Genomic DNA, 22486 nt, shown 5'->3' on the forward strand with positions numbered 1-22486 from the left:
TGGCGGGAGTCGGGATGAGTCTGGCGGAGCCGGCTGTCACCCAGAGAGTGGTGGCGTACGCTGACTATGTCACTATTTTCGTCTCCACGAGAGAGGAGGTCGGTGTGGTGATGTCGGAGGTGGACCGCTACTCGGAGGCATCCGGGTCTAAGATCAACCGGGATAAGTGTGAAAGTCTCTGGCTGGGAGGGGGGGATCCCATGTTTGATCTCCCGGACACCCTTCCAGGGCCCCAAGAATCAGCAAAAGTCTTAGCCATCACATTCGGCCAGGATGATTATCCCACCAAAAACTGGGATGGTAAGCTCCAGGATGCCGCTCAGAAGGTGGACCAGTGGAAGGGTTGGTCTATGACCCTCAGGGAAAGGGTACACCTGATCAAATCGTACCTGCTCCCCTTGTTTATCTATCTGGGCAGTGTATGTATCTTGCCAGAGGCTTACTACACTAGGATCTACAGCCTGTTTTTCCAACTGTTATGGGGGAACAGGATGAACCTAGTCAAGAGGGAGGTTACGTACCGCACGAGGAGACTAGGGGGTTTATCTAACGTAAACCCTGTGGTGTTCTTAACAAACACCTTCTTGAAAGCCAACATCGCAAACCTCTGGTCAGAGAGGGCTTCTCCGTGGGTACTCTCCTGCAGGGAATGGTTTCGGCCTTTCTTCCAGGAATGGGAGACAGGAGGGCAAGTGAAGGACCTCCGTACGCCCCATGGATATCTTCCGGCTTACGCTACCCCGACTCTGAAGGCGATACGTCGGTGGGGTCTGGGAGTGTGGGAGATCAGGACCCAGTCAAGGCAGTTCCTTGACAAACGGGTTCTGTTGACCCACTTCCAGAAGCCTCTGGCGCTCAGGGACTGCCCAGGTCGGGATCTGAGGGTGGGGTTGTATCTTTTGAACATGAAAAGGATCCCCCAGAAGTTTTGGGAATTGGCCTGGCGCTGCTTTCAGGGGAAGCTATATGTAAGGGACAACCTGAAGTGGGTTGGGGTAGGGGAAGTTAAATAACAAAAAAGAAAAAGAAAAAAAGAAAAAATGTGTGTATGTGTATGTATGTGGATATATATATATATATATATATATATATATATAGTATGTAAAAAAGGAAAAAAATATATAGATGTATAAAAAAAATAATATATATTTTGTTATCCAAGTTGGATTATTTTTGTTACGGCAGCTAGCCATATTTTTTTGTTTTGTTATTAGGGGGGGGGGGCAGTGTGGTTATGTTTCCTAGTTTGGATATTTTTAGTTTTTGATCCCAGCGAGGAAAGCTTTATTTATGTTCATTAGGTATGTGTGTGTGTGTGTGTGTGTGCGTGTGTTGGACTATAGTAGGTAATGATTTATTTATTTATTTTTGGTTTATCTGGGCTGGCCGGTTAGGAAGGTTTAAGTTGTTATTTTGAGATGGATAGTTTGTTTTTATGTTCAGTTTTGTTAATTTTGTTACAGTGAAATGAACTTGTTTTGTGTTTTGTACTTTTATAATAAAAAAGAGTGTCAGCAGAGAGCACTGTGGTCCGACTGGAAAGAACTACACAACTTCCTCTGGAACATACAGCAGCTGATAAGTATTGGAAGGATTAAGATTTTTATATAGAAGTCATTTACAAATCTGTGTTAATTTCTGACAGAAGTTGATTTTAAAAGTTTTTTTTCCTTCCGGAGTACCCCTTTATGGGGACGTTTTGAGATTCCAAGAACACTACGGGCCATTACAAGTTTGTGAATAATTCTGAAATGTAAAATTTGATTATGAAATATTCAGGTGTCTGGCATATTTCAAATGTCCAAAATAATACTTTGGCTGAAATAACAATAAAATTAAAATGTTGTGATAATATGTATGTGTGTATAAATAAATAAATATATAATATATATATATAATTTTTTAAAAATCTTTTTCAGGGAAAATTCATTAGAGATAGCAGCAGCATTATACAGATAGAGCTGAAGGGGAGGTGTATAGCTATTATATGTCCTGATCTCATAGAGATAGCAGCAGCAGTATACATATAGAGCTGGAGGGGAGGTGTATAACTACTATATATCCTGATCCCATAGAGATAGCAGCAGTTTACAGATAGAGCTGGAGAGGAGATGTATAACTACTATATATCCTGATCCTGTTGAGATAGCAGCAGCAGTATACAGATAGAGCTGGGGGGAGGTGTATAGCTATTATATGTCTTGATCTCATAGAGATAGCAGCAGCAGTATACATATAGAGCTGGAGGGGAGGTGTATAACTACTATATATCCTGATCCCATAGAGATAGCAGCAGTTTACAGATAGAGCTGGAGAGGAGGTGTATAACTACGATATATCCTGATCCTGTTGAGATAGCAGCAGCAGTATACAGATAGAGTTGGGGGGTGTATAACTACTATATATCCTGATCCCGTAGAGATAGCAGCCGCAGTATACATATAAATCTGAGGAGGGGAGGGGTCTGGGAGTTAGCAGGATTGATCTGATAGGTGATGATGTCATCCTGTACAGGAAGTTAGCTGACGCACGACTGACCACTTTCTCTGACACATTAACACTGTGATTTCTGTGGGTTAGACTAGTGATTGTATGGCCCAGTTACAGTAATGAAATGCACAGATGCAGCTGTTCTGGAATGAAACAGATGGCGCTGTAGGACTAGTCATGATGAGTTTGCAAGATATATGCAAAAAATAAAGAAGAGCTGGAGTGCTTCTTTAATGTCCTATTTTGCTATTTTATAATAGATCATCTTTAATCTGTACATACTGTCAGATCTTGTTTTGACTAAGCACATTTTTTTTTCTTTTCTAGACCAGGAACGGTTATTACAAAAGATTCCAAGACATCTTCCAAAATCTATGTGATCAAAAGTGTAAGTGAATCAAACATGTCACTATTATATCCCTCAGCATCAAATGCATCTCTCAACCTATCAGACTCTATTCTACACGTAGCAGAAATTATCTTAGCGGATGTGGCAGAGCAAAGTTTGTCATTTGAGATGATGAGAAACATAAGTTAAAACAGTGTAACAGGGTTGTAGGGTGTCCACCTAAATCAATGTGGTCCCTTACCCTAGTTAACTCTCTGCGCTCGACAGGCCGGTCCAGAACCTCCACTAGACATGTGCAATTCGGTTCGGCACGAATGTCTAAATTAACGAATTTTGCCGTTTTCGTGCATTCGGACCGTTCCGAATGCACGAAAACATATTTTGAACATTCCCGAATAGCCACGATAATACGAATAGTAAAGTAACGAATACATTCGTTATTTCCCGTCCATAATGCTGTAAATAACGAATGCATTCGTTATCTGTAAACGAACGTGAAGAATTCATTCTGATAACAAACATAATAAAAAGGATATAGATAGTTTGATTTTTCGGATACATTCGGTATTCGGGTACATTCGGTAAATCTTTTTATTCTTTTTTTGGACTTTAGCGATCCTAAAAAATTATGGAGATACCTTTTTTATAAAAATTTCGTAGGGTATCATAAAAAAATCATAATAAAAAAGATACAGTGGTGATGGAAAAAATTGTATCTAATGAAATGTATCTTTTTTATTATGAAATGTTTATTCATTTTTAAACAGGGATCAATTTATGTGAGCGGGTAAAGCACTAAAAATGTAGCCGACAATGATGAAAATGTATTGTGTGCGTGTTTTTCCCTTTTTTTAAAACATTTTTTAGGTAGTACTGCTACTCCCAGCATGGAACACACTCTTCCATGATGGGAGTAGTAGTTACCTGTACTAATTGACAGATTGCAGGGGTCCCTTGCGATCCTCCTGTATAATGTATAGATGCGGCGGCTGCTCTTCTATGGTCCCCTGCACTCACGTATATATACACATATTCATATTTCCCGCAGAGCTGTGATTGGCCAGATGGTTCCAGCCAATCACAGCTCTCAGTGAGAAATAGGAATATGTGTATATATACGGCCTTGCAGGGGACCATAGAAGAGCGGCCGCCGCATTCATACATTATACAGGAGGATCGCAGCGGGCGTCAGGAGTGATACCCGCAGTGATCTTCCCTTTACTACAAGTACTACTACTCTCAACATGGAGTACACTCTGCTCCATGCTGGGAGCTGTAGTACCTGTATTAATAGACAGATCGCAGCGGTTACACTCGCTGCCATATGTCTATTAATGCAGGTACTACAGCTCCCAGCATGGAGCAGAGTGTGCTCCATGTTGGGAGTATTAGTACCTGCAGTAAGGGACAGATCCCAGGGATGTCACTCCTCCTGACACCCGCTGCGATCGTCCTTATGTGAATGTCGGGATCAGCTGTTCTCAGGGCTACAGAGCCAGGAGAACAGCTGACGCTGAGCCATAGGTATACATCGTATATCTACTGCCCAGCAAGAACTTACAGTGAGCCTGCAATGTGTATACAGTATACACATTGCTGGCTCACTTAACCCCTTGCTGAGCTGTGCGCTATGCGCAAGCCCAGCAAGGGAAGAGTTAACTTACACTGCTGGACAGTGTAGGTTAACCCTTTGGGCGGTATACACTATATACAGCTATCTATAGATAGCTGTATACAGTGTATACAGAAGACGAAGTCCAGCTTACTTCCCTCGAGTCCCGGGCGGGGTTCGTGTAGCTCCGCCCCCTAGTGATGACGCCATTAGGGGGCGGAGCTACAGAAGGGAACAAGGCTAATTAATCTGAAGCTCTGTTCACATTGTACGTTATGTATAATGTGAACAGACCCTTCTGGCAGTGTCTACCCAGACAGGGAGACTCCAGCTGTTGCTAAACTACAACTCCCAGCATGCCCAGACAGCCAAAGGCTGTCTGGGCATGCTGGGAGTTATAGTTTTGCACCAATTGGTGGCTCCCTGTTTGGGTAGACATTGCATCATGGGTGCTCTCCCCAGCGGACAGCGCCAAAAATGTCATAACCAATTTTTTGTGTTTTTTTCTTCTCGTTTCAGATCCGTGTATGCAGAGGATTACTGCGGATTCGATGGATTACGGCAGATTATTTATTTTTTCCTTTAATAAAATGGTTAACAAGGGCTGTGGGGGAGTGTTTTTTTAAATAAAATAATTTTTCCAATGTGTTGTGTTTTTTTTTTTTTTATTGAATTTTCAAGGTTAGTAGTGGACGCTGTCTTATTGACGGAATCCATTACTAGGCCAGGGCTTAGTGCTAGCCCCAAAAACAGCTAGCGCTAACCCCCAATTATTACCCCGGTACCCACCGCCACAGGGGTGCCGGGAAGAGCCGGTACCAACAGGCCCGGAGCGTCAAAATGGCGCTCCTGGGCCTAGGCGGTAACAGGCTGGCGTTATTTAGGCTGGGGAGGGCCAGTAACAATGGTCCTCGCCCACCCTGGTAACGTCAGGCTGTTGCTGTTTGGTTGGTATCTGGCTGAGAATGAAAATACGGGGAACCCTATGCGTTTTTTTTTTTACATTTTTTTATTTAAATTTAAAAAAAAACGCATTGGGTTCCCCGTATTTTCATTCTCAGCACAATACCAACCAAACAGCAACAGCCTGACGTTACCAGGGTGGGCGAGGACCATTGTTACTGGCCCTCCCCAGCCTAAATAACGCCAGCCTGTTACCGCCTAGGTCCAGGAGCGCCATTTTTGACGCTCCGGGCCTGTTGGTACCGGCTCTTCCCGGCACCCCTGTGGCGGTGGGTACCGGGGTAATAATTGGGGGTTAGCGCTAGCTGTTTTTGGGGCTAGCACTAAGCCCTGGCATAGTAATGGATTCCGTCAATAAGACAGCTTCCGCTACTAACCCTGAAAATTCAATAAAAATAAAAAATAAACACAACACATTGGAAAAATTATTTTATTTAAAAAAACACTCCCCCACAGCCCTCGTTAACCATTTTATTAAAGGGAAAAAAAATTATCCGCCGTAATCCATCGAATCCGCAGTAATCCTCTGCATACACGGATCTGAAACGAGAAGAAAAAAAAACACAAAAAATTGGTTATGACATTTTTGGCGCTGTCCGCTGGGGAAAGCACCCATGATGCAATGTCTACCCAAACAGGGAGCCACCAATTGGTGCAAAACTACAACTCCCAGCATGCCCAGACAGCCTTTGGCTGTCTGGGCATGCTGGGAGTTGTAGTTTAGCAACAGCTGGAGTCTCCCTGTCTGGGTAGACACTGCCAGAAGGGTCTGTTCACATTATACAAAACGTACAATGTGAACAGAGCTTCAGATTAACTAGCCTTGTTCCCTTCTGTAGCTCCGCCCCCTAATGACGTCACCACTAGGGGGCGGAGCTACACGAACCCGGCCCGGGACTCGAGGGAAGTAAGCTGGACTTCGTCTTCTGTATACACTGTACACAGCTATCTATAGATAGCTGTATAAAGTGTATACCGCACAAAGGGTTAACCTACACTGTCCAGCAGTGTAAGTTAACTCTTCCCTTGCTGGGCTTGCGCATAGCGCACAGCTCAGCAAGGGGTTAAGTGAGCCAGCAATGTGTATACTGTATACACATTGCAAGCTCACTGTAAGTTCTTGCTGGGCAGTAGATATACGATGTATACCTATGGCTCAGCGTCAGCTGTTCTCCTGGCTCTGTAGCCCTGAGAACAGCTGATCCCGACATTGACATCAGGAGGATCGCAGCGGGTGTCAGGAGGAGTGACATCCGCTGGGATCTGTCCCTTACTGCAGGTACTAATACTCCCAACATGGAGCACACTCTGCTCCATGCTGGGAGCTGTAGTACCTGCATTAATAGACATATGGCAGCCAGTGTAACCGCTGCGATCTGTCTATTAATACAGGTACTACAGTTCCCAGCATGGAGCAGAGTGTACTCCATGTTGGGAGTATTAGTACTTGTAGTAAAGGAAAGATCACTGCAGGTATCACTCCTGACAGCCGCTGCGATCCTCCAGTATAATGTATGAATGCGGCGGCCGCTCTCCTATGGACCCCTGCACGGCCGTATATATACACATATTCCTATTTCTCACAGAGAGCTGTGATTGGCTGGAACCATCTGGCCAATCACAGCTCTGCGGGAAATATGAATATGTGTATATATACGTGAGTGCAGGGGACCATAGAAGAGCAGCCACCGCATCTATACATTATACAAGATGATCGCAAGGGACCCCTGCAATCTGTCAATTAGTACAGGTAACTACTACTTCCATCAAGGAAGAGTGTGTTCCATGCTGGGAGTAGTAGTACTACCTAAAAAATGTTTAAAAAAAAAGTGAAAAACACACACACACTACATTTTCATTATTGTCGGCTACATTTTTAGTGCTTTACCCGCTCACATAAATTGATCCCTGTTTAAAAATGAATAAATATTTCATAATAAAAAAGATACATTTCGTTAGATACAATTTTTTTCATCACCACTGTATCTTTTTTATTATGATTTTTTTATGATACCCTGCGAAATTTTAATAAAAAAGGTATCTCCATTATTTATTAGGATCGCTAAAGTCCAAAAAAAAGACTAAAAAGATTTACCTAATGTACCCGAATACCCAATGTATCCGAAAAAAAACAAACACGAATACCCGAATACCGAATGTATCCGAAAAATCTAAACCGAAAATATTGCCAAACCGAAATTTTTTTCCAAAACGAAAAAACGAAACGAAATTAAACGAAAATTTTTCTAGTGCACAAGTCTAACCTCCACTACCTGGGAGCTGGGGTACATATCTATGGCAGTGCCTCCACCCAACGGATCCTACTGGGTATGGATGTGGGGTCCCATTGGGAACGTCTTTGAGAAAACATTAAGACTGACACAATGCTGACTTGAAACTAACTTGTATTGAATAAAAAAACAACCATGCAAAACATAACATAAACAGTAAGGTATAGTATAGCACAAAAATCAGACAAATGCAATGTGTATTTAGGTTTCACCCATCCACACTTAGACCTGCGGCTCACCCTAATCTTCACGCTAGCAGCCGTTGAGTACCTTCAGTTGGTGCACATTGAATAGAAGGGGCCCATACAATATCCTGCTCCACAGTGTCACTTGGAGTAAGCTGAAACTCTTAGAATGTCAATAAAACGGAGATCAAGGTCTTTAATCTGTATGCGAATTCTGGCTGCCCTATTGTGGAACAAGGAAGGAACAGTTTCACGCTTACTATTCCACAGGCTGTAAATCAGAACAGTCCAGCTTTAAAGGGGTTATCCAGGAAAAAAAAATTTTTTATATATCAACTGGTTCCAGAAAGTTAAACAGATTTGTAAATTACTTCTATTAAAAATCTTAATCCTTTCAGTACTAATGAGCTGCTGAAGTTGAGTTGTTCTTTTCTGTCTAAGTGCTCTGTGATGACACCTGTCTCGGGAACTGTCCAGAGTAGAAGCAAGTCCCCATAGCAGACCTCTTCTACTCTGTGCAGTTGCCAAAACAAGCAGAGATGTCAGCAGAGAGCACTGTTGGCAGACAGAAAATAACAACTCAACTTCAGCAGCTGATAAATATTGGAAGGATAAAGATTATTTCATAGAAGTAATTTACAAATCTGTTTAACTTTCTGGAGCCAGTTGAGATATATATATATATATATATATAAGTTTTTACCTGGAATACCCCTTTACATTTCTCTTTACTGCTTTCTGAGGCTTTTCTGCAACCAGCTCTGGATCTTGTTCAGCTTGCTAGCAGATTCCTCTAAGTTGCTGCAGCACTTTTGGGGACCAGATCCCGCAGGCAGTTTCTTTTTGTACCTCTCCCTCTGCTGAACTGCAATTCCAAGATGGCCACAAGCACATGTCCAGACTCCTCCTTCCCAAGCTCAAGTCACTGCTCAGTTCATTTACTTGTGCAGTCCGCCATCTACTGGACACTTCATGTAATTGCAGGGTAATAACACAACTGTAATTTCCGGCAGGATTACACCAGTGTTTCCCAACCAGGGTGCCTGCAGCTGTTTCAGAACTGCAACACCCAGCATGATGTATGCTGGGAGTTGTAGTTTTGCAACAGCTGGAGGCAGCCTGGCTAGGAAACATTAAGTTATAGGAATAAGTAAAGGCGAAATATGCTAGCACCAACTATCAGTGTTTCATTTTCCTCTCCTCCATCTTCATTCAGTAAAAGTGGAACGTGGCCAAAAATGCCGTCCAAAAGTTTTGTCCTCGCACTGAAAGCTACTGTGCCCGAGAGACAATTGTTCAATGCCCGGCACTGCCAAGTTGCAAGAGATTTGCAACCACCTCAATTATTGCTCATGGTTACAACTGTCTTTATAGACAAAGTAAGTTGTGTCTTTGAAAGAACACGGTATCCGTTCCAAACAATGAAAGTCTTGTTCAGTTGAGATGCTGCGGAGCTGAGTTTGTTCACTTTGGCGCCACTTGTTGACACTTTACAGATAAACCTACTACATTACTACAATATTTTTCAGCGACTGTGGTAATGAATACCTATACTGGTATTTATTACCCGGTGTACCTCTTACTGTTGCAAAACTACAACTCCCAGCAAAACTACAACTCCCAGCAATTATAGATTAGTGTTTCCCAGCCAGTGTGCCTCCAGCTGTTGCAAAACTACAACTCCCAGCATGCCCGGACAGCCGAAGGCTGTCCGGGCATGCTGGGAGTTGTAGTTTTGCAACAGCTGGAGGCACACTGGCTGGGAAACACTAATCTATAATTAGGATAAGCCATAGATATTTATGTCCCATGGGGTATGACTTCTAGCACCCATGTTGACTAAATGCTGATACATACAGTACCTGCATTCCAGTGAATGGAACGGAGGTTGCCAGAGGAGGCTCTTCCATTAGGCCAGTTAGGGGGCCGCTTAAATGGGCACTCTCATTAAAAAATTTTTGCTATTGCACTCCTTATGGTAAATAAAAAAAATCTTTTTAATGTACTTTGTTTAAAAAAAAAAAAAAGAATTTTTCTATGTTTTATTTGTGTTTAAAAAAGCTGCCACTAGGTGTCTCCCTACTTGTCCAGAGCACATTTTCACCCATCTTTTGCACAGACTGGCCTGGCAGAAGTCCAAAATCAGGAAATGCTGAGGGTGTGTGTGTGTGCAGCCTTATCCAATCAGAGCTCATCTCACACTGAACTGCTCTGGGCTGTGTGTAGCAGAGTGAGGGAGGAAGTTCTCCCCTGTATGGCTTCAGATGATGTCAAGCCTGCTGGGGAACGCCCCCTTCCCAGTCTGTGAATCTGAGACTGAACAGAAAATACAGAGCAATATCAAGGTAGAGAACTAAAAAAATAAGAAAAATAAAGGCAGGGGGTGGTTTATTTTGATGGGGGCATTGACCTGGGAGGATTATAAAATTTAACAAGATGATGAGAGGTACTCTTTAATCCCTTAACGATGAAGGACGTATATTTACGTCCTCTGCCGGCATATCCCCGCGGTGTCCCCGCGGCATATCAGGTCGGTCCTGGCGGCTAATACAGGACATCACCGATTGCGGTGATGCCCTGTATTAACCCTTCAGACAAGGCGATCAAAGCTGACCGGCGCATCTGAAGTGAAAGTGACCCAGCTGCTCAGTCGGGCTGTTCGGGACCGCCGTGGTGAAATCGTGGCGTCCCGAACAGCTTACAGGACACCGGGAGGGCCCTTACCTGCCTCTTTGGTGTCTGATCGACGAATGACTGCTCCGTGCCTGAGATCCAGGCAGGAGCAGTCAAGCGCCGATAACACTGATCACAGGCGTGTTAATACACGCCAGTGATCAGCATAGGAGATCAGTGTGTGCAGTGTTATAGGTCCCTATGGGAACTATAACACAGCAAAAAAAATGTAAAAATAAAGTGTTAATAAAGGTCATTTAACCCCTTCCCTAATAAAAGTTTGAATCACCCCCCTTTTCCCATAAAAAAAAAAAACAGTGTAAATAAAAATAAACATATGTGGTAACGCCGCATGCGTTAATGTCCAAACTCTAAAAATATATTGTTAATGAAACCGCACGGTCAATGGCGTACACGTAAAAAAATTCCTAAGTCCAAAAAGCGTATTTTGGTCACTTTTTATACCATTAAAAAATGAATAAAAAGTGATTTAAAAGTCCGATCAAAACAAAAATCATACCGATCAAAACTTCAGATCACGGCGCAAAAAATGAGTCCTCATACCGCCCTGTACGTGGAAAAATAAAAAAAGTTATAGGGGTCAGAAGATGACATTTTTAAACATGTAAATTTTCCTGCATGTAGTTATGATTATTTCCAGAAGTGCGACAAAATCAAACCTATATAAGTAGGGGATCATTTTAACCGTATGGACCTACGGAATAATGATAAGGTGTCATTTTTACCAAAATATGCACTATGTAGAAACGGAACCCCCCAAACATTACAAAATGGTGTTTTTTCTTCGATTTTGTCGCACAATTATTTTTTTTTAATTTCGCCGTGGATTTTTGGGTAAAATAACTAATGTCCCTGCAAAGTAGAATTGGTGATGCAAAAAATAAGCCATAATATGGATTTTTAGGTGGAAAATTGAAAGGGTTATTATTTTTAAAAGGTAAGGAGGAAAAAACGAAAGTGCAAAAAACTGAAAAACCCTGTGTCCTTAAGGTTAAGGCCTCGTGCTTGAGGGGGGCCTCATGGCCGCCTAACTCACTCCCTTAGTGAGTAGTGATGCGTACATTGTATGCACTCCGCAGAGTCGGGTGTGTGGTCTTACAGACGCGCCTATTGTTAATTTCATCACTTGGCTAATTGACAGAGCAAAGAGTCATTGGCTCCCCGCCCTGCCAATCACTCTTGTGGCTGTTCGTGATATGCAGGCAACCACAAGAGGCTCGAGCATCTCTTCCTCTGCGCTTTGGTCTGTGCAGAAGAGAGCACATGCTACGGTGGAGCTTGATAAGAAATTATTAATTTTTTTCTGACAGTGGGGACCTCCACTAAAGATACCTAAAGGGGTCTGCCTCTACTACCTAAAAGGGGTGCTATTACTACCTAAAAGGGGGTCACTAAGGGGACTGATATTACTACCTGAAGAGGGGGTCGCTAAGGGGGCTGCTATTACTACCTGAAGAGGGGTTACTAAGGGGACTTCTATAATTACTTAAAGAAGGTCACTAAGGGGACTACTATTACAACCTGAAGGGGGTCACTAAGGGGACTGCTATTACTACCTGAAGAGGGGGTCACTAAGGGGACTGCTATAACTACCTGAAGAGGGGTCACTAAGGGGACTTCTATAATTACTTAAAGAAGGTCACTAAGGGGACTACTATTACAACCTGAAGGGGGTCACTAAAGGGACTGCTATTATTACCTGAAGAGGGGGTCACTAAGGGGACTGCTATAATTACTAAAAGGAGGTCACTAAGGGGACTATTACTACCTGAAGGGGGTCACTAAGGGGTCTGCTATTACTATTTAAAGGAGGTCACTAAGGGGACTGCTATTACTGCTGCTATTACTATAGCTGATATTGCTATTTATTTGTCCCTTGTATAGCGGTTTTATTGGTTGCTGTATAGTTGTTTTTATATAATAACAGTATGAAGGTATTAGCAGTATTAATATGTCATCATGGTGTGGAGGTATTATTTTATGTTTTTAATTCCTAACCAAAACTCCTGCATGCTCCCCAGATGAGCGTTGATGCATATACTGTATACACTGCCATTCTCTTAAATTTACTGGATGGAGCCACTGGATAGAGCCGCCTCTGGAGGTTGCTGTGTGCTATAAGCTGCACTACCAGGTAGACCCCCCCCTTCCCATAGATTTGCATTGAGGGAGCGTGGCCGTGACAGCACGAGTGGGGTGTGGCCTGGACATCAAAAGCCTCCATCCGCATTGCCAGTCATTCGGCACGGAGCAAAGTTTGCTCCATGCACCGGATGTCTGGGGTGCCGCAGCTGAGACCGCAAGGGTCCCCAGGGGTGGGACCCCACGATCAGACATCTTATTCCCTGTCCTATGGATAGGGGATAAGATGTCTAGGGACAGAGTACCCCTTTAACTAATGTAAAACCATATAACCATTTTTTGGATGAATTGAGTTGTGTCCCTATGAGCTTCAGTTGTTTTATGACTATATATTTGTCTTGTAGAACCAGCCTTATAATCCAGAATTCATAGCTTTATCAGTGATGTCAATTTGGCTGTGATATTGGCCCACCCTCATTTTTTATGGATATCTTGAGGTTCTTAAGTCTCTTGGAATATTGTGATTGATTTTGGCCCAAAATAGTATTTTTCATATCCAAGTCCAAAAACAACATTCTACGGCCTCATCCTTTCGTTTTTTTGTCAACCATTAATATGCATCAGATTTAAGGAAGAGTGGGGGAGATTGATCATAAGTTGACCAGTTGCCCATAACTTCTTTCATTTTTCACAAGGCCTCTGCAAAATGAAAGAAGCAATCAGATTGGTTGCTATGGGCTACTGGGAAACTTTTCCTCTGGACAGGTTTTGATAAATCTCTCTGAACGTGATCCCTTGGAATATCATTGTCTTACTCATGAACTGATATGTGGTGTCCACTACTTAAGGAAAGTAAGGAAAGTGTTGAGTGTTCTCGATTTGTGCTTCTCAAGAAACCATCAGAGAGGGGTTAGACATCTTATCCCCTATCCAAAGGATAGGGGATAAGATGCCTGATCGCGGGAGTCCCGCCGCTGGGGACCCCCGGGATCTTGCACGTGGCATTGAGGGGCAGAGCGTGACGTCACACGGGGGTGGAGGTGTGACGTCACACGCTGCCGGCCGTGTGGTCGCCGGTATTCAGACCCGGAGCGAACACGCTCCGGGGACTGATTACAAACGGGGTGCCACGTGCAAGATCCCGGGGGTCACCAGTGGCGGGACTCCCGCGATCAGGCATCTTATCCCCTATCCTTTGGATAGGGGATAAGATATCTAAGCACCGGAGTACCCCTTTAAAGGAGTTTTCTAAGATTACGGAAACAATGTCTGCTTTCTTCCAAACACAATGCTACATCTCATCTTTGACAGGTTTTGCAGTTTACCCTATGTCCTTCAATGAAACCAAAGAGTAATGCAAAGCACAACCCATGGACAGGTGTATCTGGGACAAAGAAGCCATGTTTTCCTAATTTTGAGAGGAAAAGAGAAGAACATCCTACCCAAAGAATTTTTTGTCGAAAAAGGTTTTCTTCTTTTCTGAGAACAGGATCTGACCCTGGTTTTGACTCTCACTTGGAATGATGAAGACCACCATTGGGTTTTATGATGACCAAAGTTGAAGTGGTTATCCTGAAACTGATTTTTTTTTTTTTTTACCTTTCCTCAGGTGATAGGTGATAACTAACTGATTGGTGGGAGTCTGACTGCTGGGACCTTCTCTGCTCACACAAGCAAAGGTCCCTTGTCCCCCGAATGAGTGGACTAGCAGTGTACATACTCTGCGCCAATCGCTCTCTATAGGACTTGTGCTATTCTCGGCTATCCTAGGAAGTCTCATAGCAAGTACATTGAGTGACAGTGGAGCATGTGTGCTCAGGGCTGGCTCAGCCTATAGGCAAAATAGGCTGCCGTCTAGAGCGCGCTCTGGATGGGGGGCTCCTCTCTGCCTGCCGCAAGAAAGTTAGACAACCAGAATCCGAACCACTCACTCAACCAGCAGCATGAGGAGGGGGTTTGTTACAGTGTGTCACCCCAGTAGTAAGCTAATTACATGAGGAGGAGGTTTGTTACAGTGTGCCACCCCAGTAGTAAGGAGATTACATGAGGAGGAGGTTTGTTACAGAGTGTCACCCCAGTAGGAAGGAGATTACATGAGGAGGGGGTTTGTTACAGTGTGTCACCCCAGTAGTAAAGAGATTACATGAGGAGGTTTGTTACAGTGTGTCACCCCAGTAGTAAGCTAATTACATGAGGAGGGAGCTTATTACAGTGTGTCACCTCACAAGTAAGGTGGGGGGTGTCAAAGGGCTGTCCAATCAGCGGAGTCAAGGGGGAGGCAATATTAGCTTTTGCCTAGGGTGGCATTGCCTAGGGTGGCATAGGAAACCTGCATTCTTGTCATTATTGTGGGTCCCAGCGATCAACTACCGGTGGTAAGACCTGTACCAACTGCTGTACAAGTGAAGTAAACATAGATCACCATAGAAGAGATGGTGACCCACGTTCAGTTCACACGCACTGTGGTGGGTAAGGGTCTTGCATTAGTGATGGTGATCTAAAGCTGTTCATACACATCAAATATGTGTCAACTGAACCCACTGTTTTTGGACGACCATCTAATGTGTTTTGTGGCCTGAACATCCCGAAGACAGATGTTAGGGAAGCATCAAATTGGGCATGTGGAACTCCAAATGGCCAATCTCCTCCGCATACCAGTCATCTGGTACACAGAGTGAACTCTGCTCCGTGCCGGATGACTGGCGATCACAGCCGCCACACCCCCTTCATTCATGTCTTTGGGAGAAGGTGTGACGGCTGTGTACTAGCGGTCACGCCCCCTCCCATAGACACGAATGCGGAGAGTGTGGCATGATGTCAGGATAATGGAAGCCCCGGGCTTCCGTGACCTTAACGCCACGGCGCCAACCCGGAGATCGCAGGGGGTCCCAGCAGCAGGACCCCCCAAAATCAGACATGTTATCCCTATCCTTTGGATTGGGGATAACATGTCTAGGGGCGGAGTACCTCTTTAACCCCTTAAGGACCGAGGGTTTCTCAGTTTTTGCATTTTCGTTTTTTGCTCCTTGCCTTTAAAAAATCATAACCCTTTCAATTTTGCACCTAAAAATCCATATGATGGGTTATTTTTTGCGCCACCAATTATACTTTGTAATGACGTCAGTCATTTTGCCCAAAAATCTACGGCGAAACGAAAAAAAAAAAACATTGTGCGACAAAATTGAAAAAAAAAAACGCTGTTTTGTAATTTTTGGGGGCTTCCATTTCTACGTAGTAAATTTTTTGGTAAAAATGACACCTTATCTTTATTCTGTAGGTCCATATGATTAAAATGATACCCTACTTATATAGGTTTGATTTTGTCGTACTTCTGGAAAAAATCATAACTACATGCAGGAAAATTAATACGTTTAAAATAGTCATCTTAACTTTTTTATTTTTGCGCATATGGGGTGGTATGAGGGCTCAGTTTTTGCGCCGTGATCTGAAGTTTTTAGCGGTACCATTTTTGCATTGATAGGACTTATTGATCGCTTTTTATTCATTTTTTCATGATATAAAAAGTGACAAAAAATGCACTATTTTGGACTTTGGAATTTTTTTGCGCGCACGCCATTGACCGTGCGGTTTAATTAATGATATATTTTTATAATTCGGACATTTCCGCACGCGGCGATAACACATATGTTTATTTTTATTTACACTGTTTTTTTTTATATGGGAAAATGGGGGTGATTCAAACTTTTTTCACATTGATCACTGGTTTCTCATAGGAAACCAGTGATCAATGATTCTGCTGCTTGACTGCTCATGCCTGGATCTCAGGCACTGAGCAGTCATTTGGCGATCGGACAGCGAGGAGGCAGGTAGGGACCCTCCTGCTGTCCTGTAAGCTGTTCGGGATGCCGCGATTGCGCCGCGGCTATCCCGAACAGCCCACTGAGCTAACCGGCATACTTTCACTTTCACTTTAGACGTGGCGTTCAACTTTAAACGCCGCGTCTAAAGGGTTAATAGCGCACGGCACAGCGATCAATACCGCACGCTATTAGCCAACGGCCGGGTCATGTGTCCTTAAGGAGTTAAACTGCACCCAGATCATGGGTGTCTGGTCACCTTTAAAGGGGTACTCCGCCCCTAGACATTTTATCCCTTATCCAAAGGATATGGAATAAGATGTCTGATCGCAGGGGTCCCGGCGTTCGTTTACAGTGTCGGGTTTAGTGCCAGAGACTCGTGATCTCATGGCCATGCAACCTCAATGCAAGTCTATGGGAGAGGGCGTGATGGCCGTCACGCCCCCTCCAATGGACTTGCATTGAGGGGGCATGGCCATGACATCACGAGCAGGGCATGGCCGTGACGTCACGGGACTCCGAACCGTATTGCCAGTCATCATGCACGGAGCGAAGTTCACTCTGTGCACCGGATGTCTTGTGTGCCACAGGCGAGATCGTGGGGGTCCCGCCGCTGGGGACATCTTATCCCCTATTTTTTGGATAGAGGATAAGATGTCTATGGGTGGAGTTCCCCTTTAAGGACAAATTTCTCAAACCTTCTTACTTTTCATTCCTCTTGTGGTTTTGCAGGTGGAACTGTTTATAAGAACCAGGCTTTTGTTATCAAAATACATTTCTACATTAGCTGCCGGCATTCAAGGAATTACCAACCTACCTGGATTGTTTATAACAATGGCGGCATTGTTCAGGGACTCTTTAGTAGGTAGCACAGCTTGTTGGTTGTTATGTGAGAACTAAGAACTTTATTATTTCATTGTTACGTTTTTCTTTAATGTGTTATAAAGAGGAGGCGTTACTATTACAATTCCACGGATTCATAGCATTGTCAACTACGTACTTTTCTTTTTGTAAATTTACTCAGGCCCATCTACAGTAAGTATTTTAAAATGGGCTGAAAAAAATCCCAAATAAGAATAGCTTCCATTTGTATTTCTTTTCTATATATTTACATTTACTCTTTGTAAATGACTGGTGAAATGGCTTCTAGAGATTAAAAACAGTGCCACCATTGTTCAAAGGCTGTATCTGGCATTGCATTATTGAAATCTATCTGTCTGTCCGTTTGACTATCTATCTATCTATCTATCTATCTATCTCTCTCTCTCATATCTATCTATCTATCTCATGTCTATCTATCTATCTATCTCTCTCTCTCATATCTATCTATCTATCTCATGTCTATCTATCTATCTATGTATCTATCTCATATCTATTTCATATCTATCTATCTATCTATCTCATATCTATCTCATATCTATCTATCTATCTCATATCTATCTCATATCTATCTATCTATCTCATATCTATCTATCTCATATCTATCTCATATCTATCTATCTATCGATCTCATATATTTCTATCTATCTCATATCTCTCATATCTATCTATCTATCTAGCAGAAGAAAAAATCTTGTCCACAGCACCAAAGTTCATGAAAAAATGTGTGTTTTTATTCCATAAAAGGTGTCAATACAACAGCGACGTTTCAGTCAGCTCAACCTGACCTTTCTCAAGCATCCGATGCTTGAGAAAGGTCAGGTTGAGCTGACTGAAACGTCGCTGTTGTATTGACACCTTTTATGGAATAAAAACACACATTTTTTCATGAACTTTGGTGCTGTGGACAAGATTTTTTCTTCTGTTTGAAAGATGATCCCCTAACCAAGGATCCAGGAGCTGCGTGCACCCCCCTACGATAATTTCTTTTCTTCCATTGGCTGTGCTGTTCTTCTTCTACTACTATCTATCTATCTATCTATCTGCCACCTTCACGCTTGTGTGAATAAAGACCTAACCTTTTTTGCATCTTATGGGAGTGCGGTTGCCTTTCGTTTATTATCTATCTATCTATCTATCTATCTCATATCTATCTATCTCATATCTATCTATCTATCTCATATCTATCTCTCTATCTATCTATCTCAAATCTATCTATCTATTTATCTATCTCATATCTATCTATTTAGCTCATATCTATCTATCTAGCTCATATCTATCTAATATCTATCTATCTCATATATATCTATCTCATATTTATCTAACTATCGATCTCATATATATATATCTATCTCATATCTATCTATCTCATATCTATCTACGGTATCTATCTCATATCTATCTATCTCATATCTATCTACGGTATCTATCTCATATCTATCTATCTCATATCTATCTATCTATCTATCTCATATCTATCTATCTATCTCATATCTATCTATCTATCTTACTATCTCATATATATCTATCTATCTCATATCTATCTCATATCTATCTCATATCTATCTATTTAGCTCATATCTATCTATCTAGCTCTTATCTATCTCATATCTATCTCATATCTATCTATCTATATCATATATATCTATCTCATATCTATCTAACTATCGATCTCATATATCTATCTAGCTCATATCTATCTATCTCATATCTATCTATCTCATATCTATCTACGGTATCTATCTCATATCTATCTATCTCATATCTATCTATCTAACTAACTATCTATCTCATATATATCTATCTATCTCATATCTATCTATTTCATCTCTATCTATCTATCTCTCTATCTTATATCTATCTCATATCTATCTATCTCATATCTATCTATCTCATATCTATCTATCTTATCTATCTCATATCTATCTATCTATCTATCTATCTATCTATCTATCTATCTATCTATCTATCTATCTATCTACAAATAAAAGGAGAGCAGCACTCCAGTGCATAAAAGATGGTGGGGTGCAAATAGTTGCTAGATCCTTTTCACAAATCCTTCAATGTAGACAAAACGAAAGGCCAACAGCGCTCCCATAAGGTTCAAAAAGAAGACAAGAAGGCAACATTTCGGCTTGCTCACCTAGTCAAGGGCTCAATAATGGCTAGGTGAGTTAGCCGAAACGTCGCCTTCACGTTTGTGTGAATAAAGACCTATCTTTTTGAACCTTATGGGAGCGCTGTTGCCCTCAGTAGAAATTGCACTCAAACAACCAAATTGTGTTCCAATTCCAATACTTTTCCTTCACATGTTAGTCTTCATAAGAACAACTTTTCTGTACATGGATACAGTATACATGAACACAATGAATATTCACCCAGTGCTTTTGGTCGCTGATACAGATATGCAGCTATTGGTTCAACCTTTCATGCCCCAGCCGGAGCTTTGTCTTGGAGTGTCCATTATAGCTGTAACCTTGCTTGACTCTGGAACAGCGTCTGGTAGCTCACCGGCAGGTGAGCTTGATTGGCGACGTTTCAGGATCTCTCCCTTTCTCAAGCCTAACGTGAATGCGCCCACCACCACAATTTATGGACCAAAATGTCCCGCGAGATTTCACATCTACAGGTTAAAATCATATAGAATAGTTACACATAGTAATCAACAGTATTACTCACATCTATACATCGGAACAGCATAGAAAATATTGCAAAATAAAGAATATTACAAGAATACATTAAAATTACAATTTTCATTAATCCCATTTGGGGACATAGCATTCAGCCTGGTAATCCAAAATACCTCCCGTTTCAGTAATCTCTTCCTGATTTCATTATCCAGAGTTCCACTAACCTCCTCTAGTACCATCCATCTTACATCACATACCTGATGCTGATTTTCTGCAAAGTGTTTTACTAAACTGGTTTCCCAGTGTTTAGTATTGCCTTTTTCTTTCTCTTGTTCTTTTTGTGTTCCTTTTTTAATCATATTTCGAATAGTACTTTTATGCTCATTTATACGTATTTTAATTGACCTAGATGTTTGGCCTATATAAATCCTGCCACATGGGCATTTAATAAGATACACAACCTGTTTTGTAAACCTCAAACAAAAAAGGGGGACCACTAATAGTGTATATAGAATAAATGTCTCAAGTGACAAACTAACTGTATGCAAAACCAATAATGTAATCACTGAGACCAAATTAAACAAAATATGGTGATGAAAATAAGTTGTCCAGCGCTGCTTCCCATAAAATAGAAAACTTTATTCAGGTAACACCAAGGTACATACAGACATAGTCAACCACGTGACGCATTTCAGCTCGTTAGAGAGCCTTAGTCATACCTATGACTAAGTCTCTCTAATGAGCTGAAACGCGTCACGTGGTTGACTATGTCTGTATGTACCTTGGTGTTACCTGAATAAAGTTTTCTATTTTACGGGAAGCAGCGCTGGACAACTTCTTTCCTTGCTACACAACCACAGGTGTGGTCTGCACCAGTCCGTGCACTGCTGGACAAGAAAGGTGAGCTGAGCATTCGTTCACAGCTTCTACTAAAATATGGTGAACAACCTTTATTAAAGTGCATAATTACATAAAATCACATTTAAAATGGAACAGGTACAGGCAGAAAATGCAGGCGTCTCATTGGCTAAATAAGGGGAGTAATCTAGTGCAGACAACTTGAATAAACTGCTCCAAATGTAAATGGGTATAAGAATAGCTATATATAAATATTAGCAGAGCCGCCCATATAAAACATGCATGGAGTAAAATACTAAACAAGCACTCTACTCAAACAATGGGGTTCTCAGAAGTTGAAGTAAACATATACAGGGAGCATAGTGTCTCATCACCACATCACTACCAGTAGTAGCCCCAGCATATAAGAGTGAAGACTCGCCAGTACAACCGGCACATATCACAACATATGCTATTGCCCTGACTTAAGGAGAGGTCAGATGACACACTCTGCCCATGTACAACGGAAAATAAAAGGAAAAAAGAGGCGCGCTCCTAGCGTGATACCGTTGATGTAAAGCGGGTACGTGCGAGTTAATGCACCTTACCGTGGTGGGTTGTGCTGCGGGCACAAACCCTTTGTAAGCCTTCAGATCGCAAGAAGCCGTTGGTATCCCGAGTCCGAGATCCTAGCGTACGGTGGCGTTAGGTAGGTGGTTGCCTCTGCATCCCTAACCGTGACTGGCAATTCCGGTTCAAATGTGTAGGAATAGGGAGAAAAATTGGGATGAGATCCCGGAGGAGGCGCCGGATCTCATCCCAATTTTTCTCCCTATTCCTACATGTACAACGGAGACACCCTTACCAATACAGACCGCCACCCCAATGCCTTTTCGCAATGAGCTTCTTCAGGGAATGTATAGTATAGTGGGATTAGAGAAAATATATATGTTCCACAAACCAATCACAGACATTGTTTATTGTTCTATGTCTGTGATTGGTTTGTGAGACATTTATATTCATCAAATATATGTATCAAATCTATACATCAAAAGCCTGTATACGAATATACCCACAGAAGAAGGTATGCAGGCCATAAAGGAGGAATTGATAAAAGAAAGTACACTTGATAACAGAAAAATCTGTTTCTTGATGGACTTGCTGGAATTGATTTTAAATAAAAATAATTTTTGTTTTGGAGATGAGTTCTTTTTACAGCAACAAGGAACTTCGATGGGTTCCCCAGTGGCCCCCTGTTTAGCAAATATCTTTATGAATAGATTTGAAAGTCAGTTTGTTCCAGAAAGTCCACCTCGCTTTTTTCTAAGGAGACAGATCGAAATAATTTGCTCCATAGAAATAGTGGACATGCACCACAAGTTTTTGGGGGAATCCCTAAGGGTCAGATAATAAGGGCTAAACAAATTTGTAGTACAGAAGAGGATTATGTAAAAAATAAAGAAAAGTTGATAAAAAAAAATTCTAGAATGGGGATATGATAAGAAATCACTGGAGGAAGTGGAGAAAATAGTATATGAAATACCTAGGGAAGAACTTAGGAAGAAAAACAAAAAGAAAGAAAAAAAGAAAGGTGAAAATGTATTTTTTTCAGCGTATGATGGACATTCAAAATTGATTAAAAAGACTATTAATAAA

General features: G+C 42.0%; 1 protein-coding gene across 5 annotated transcripts in view; it reads left to right on the forward strand.

The window, feature by feature from the left end:
- The window catches only part of LOC130358323 (cyclic nucleotide-binding domain-containing protein 2-like), a 290442-nt gene that overhangs the window by 130143 nt on the left and 137813 nt on the right, over window positions 1-22486 (forward strand). For all 5 annotated transcript variants that reach the window (XM_056561431.1, XM_056561432.1, XM_056561430.1 and 2 more), the window contains one exon: window positions 2818-2878. In XM_056561431.1, coding sequence (XP_056417406.1) covers window positions 2818-2878 — 61 coding nt within the window. The remainder of the gene's footprint in view (window positions 1-2817; window positions 2879-22486) is intronic.

The sequence above is a fragment of the Hyla sarda genome, chromosome 2 (assembly GCF_029499605.1).
Source record: "Hyla sarda isolate aHylSar1 chromosome 2, aHylSar1.hap1, whole genome shotgun sequence".
In the NCBI taxonomy this organism is placed as follows: Eukaryota; Metazoa; Chordata; class Amphibia; order Anura; family Hylidae; genus Hyla; species Hyla sarda.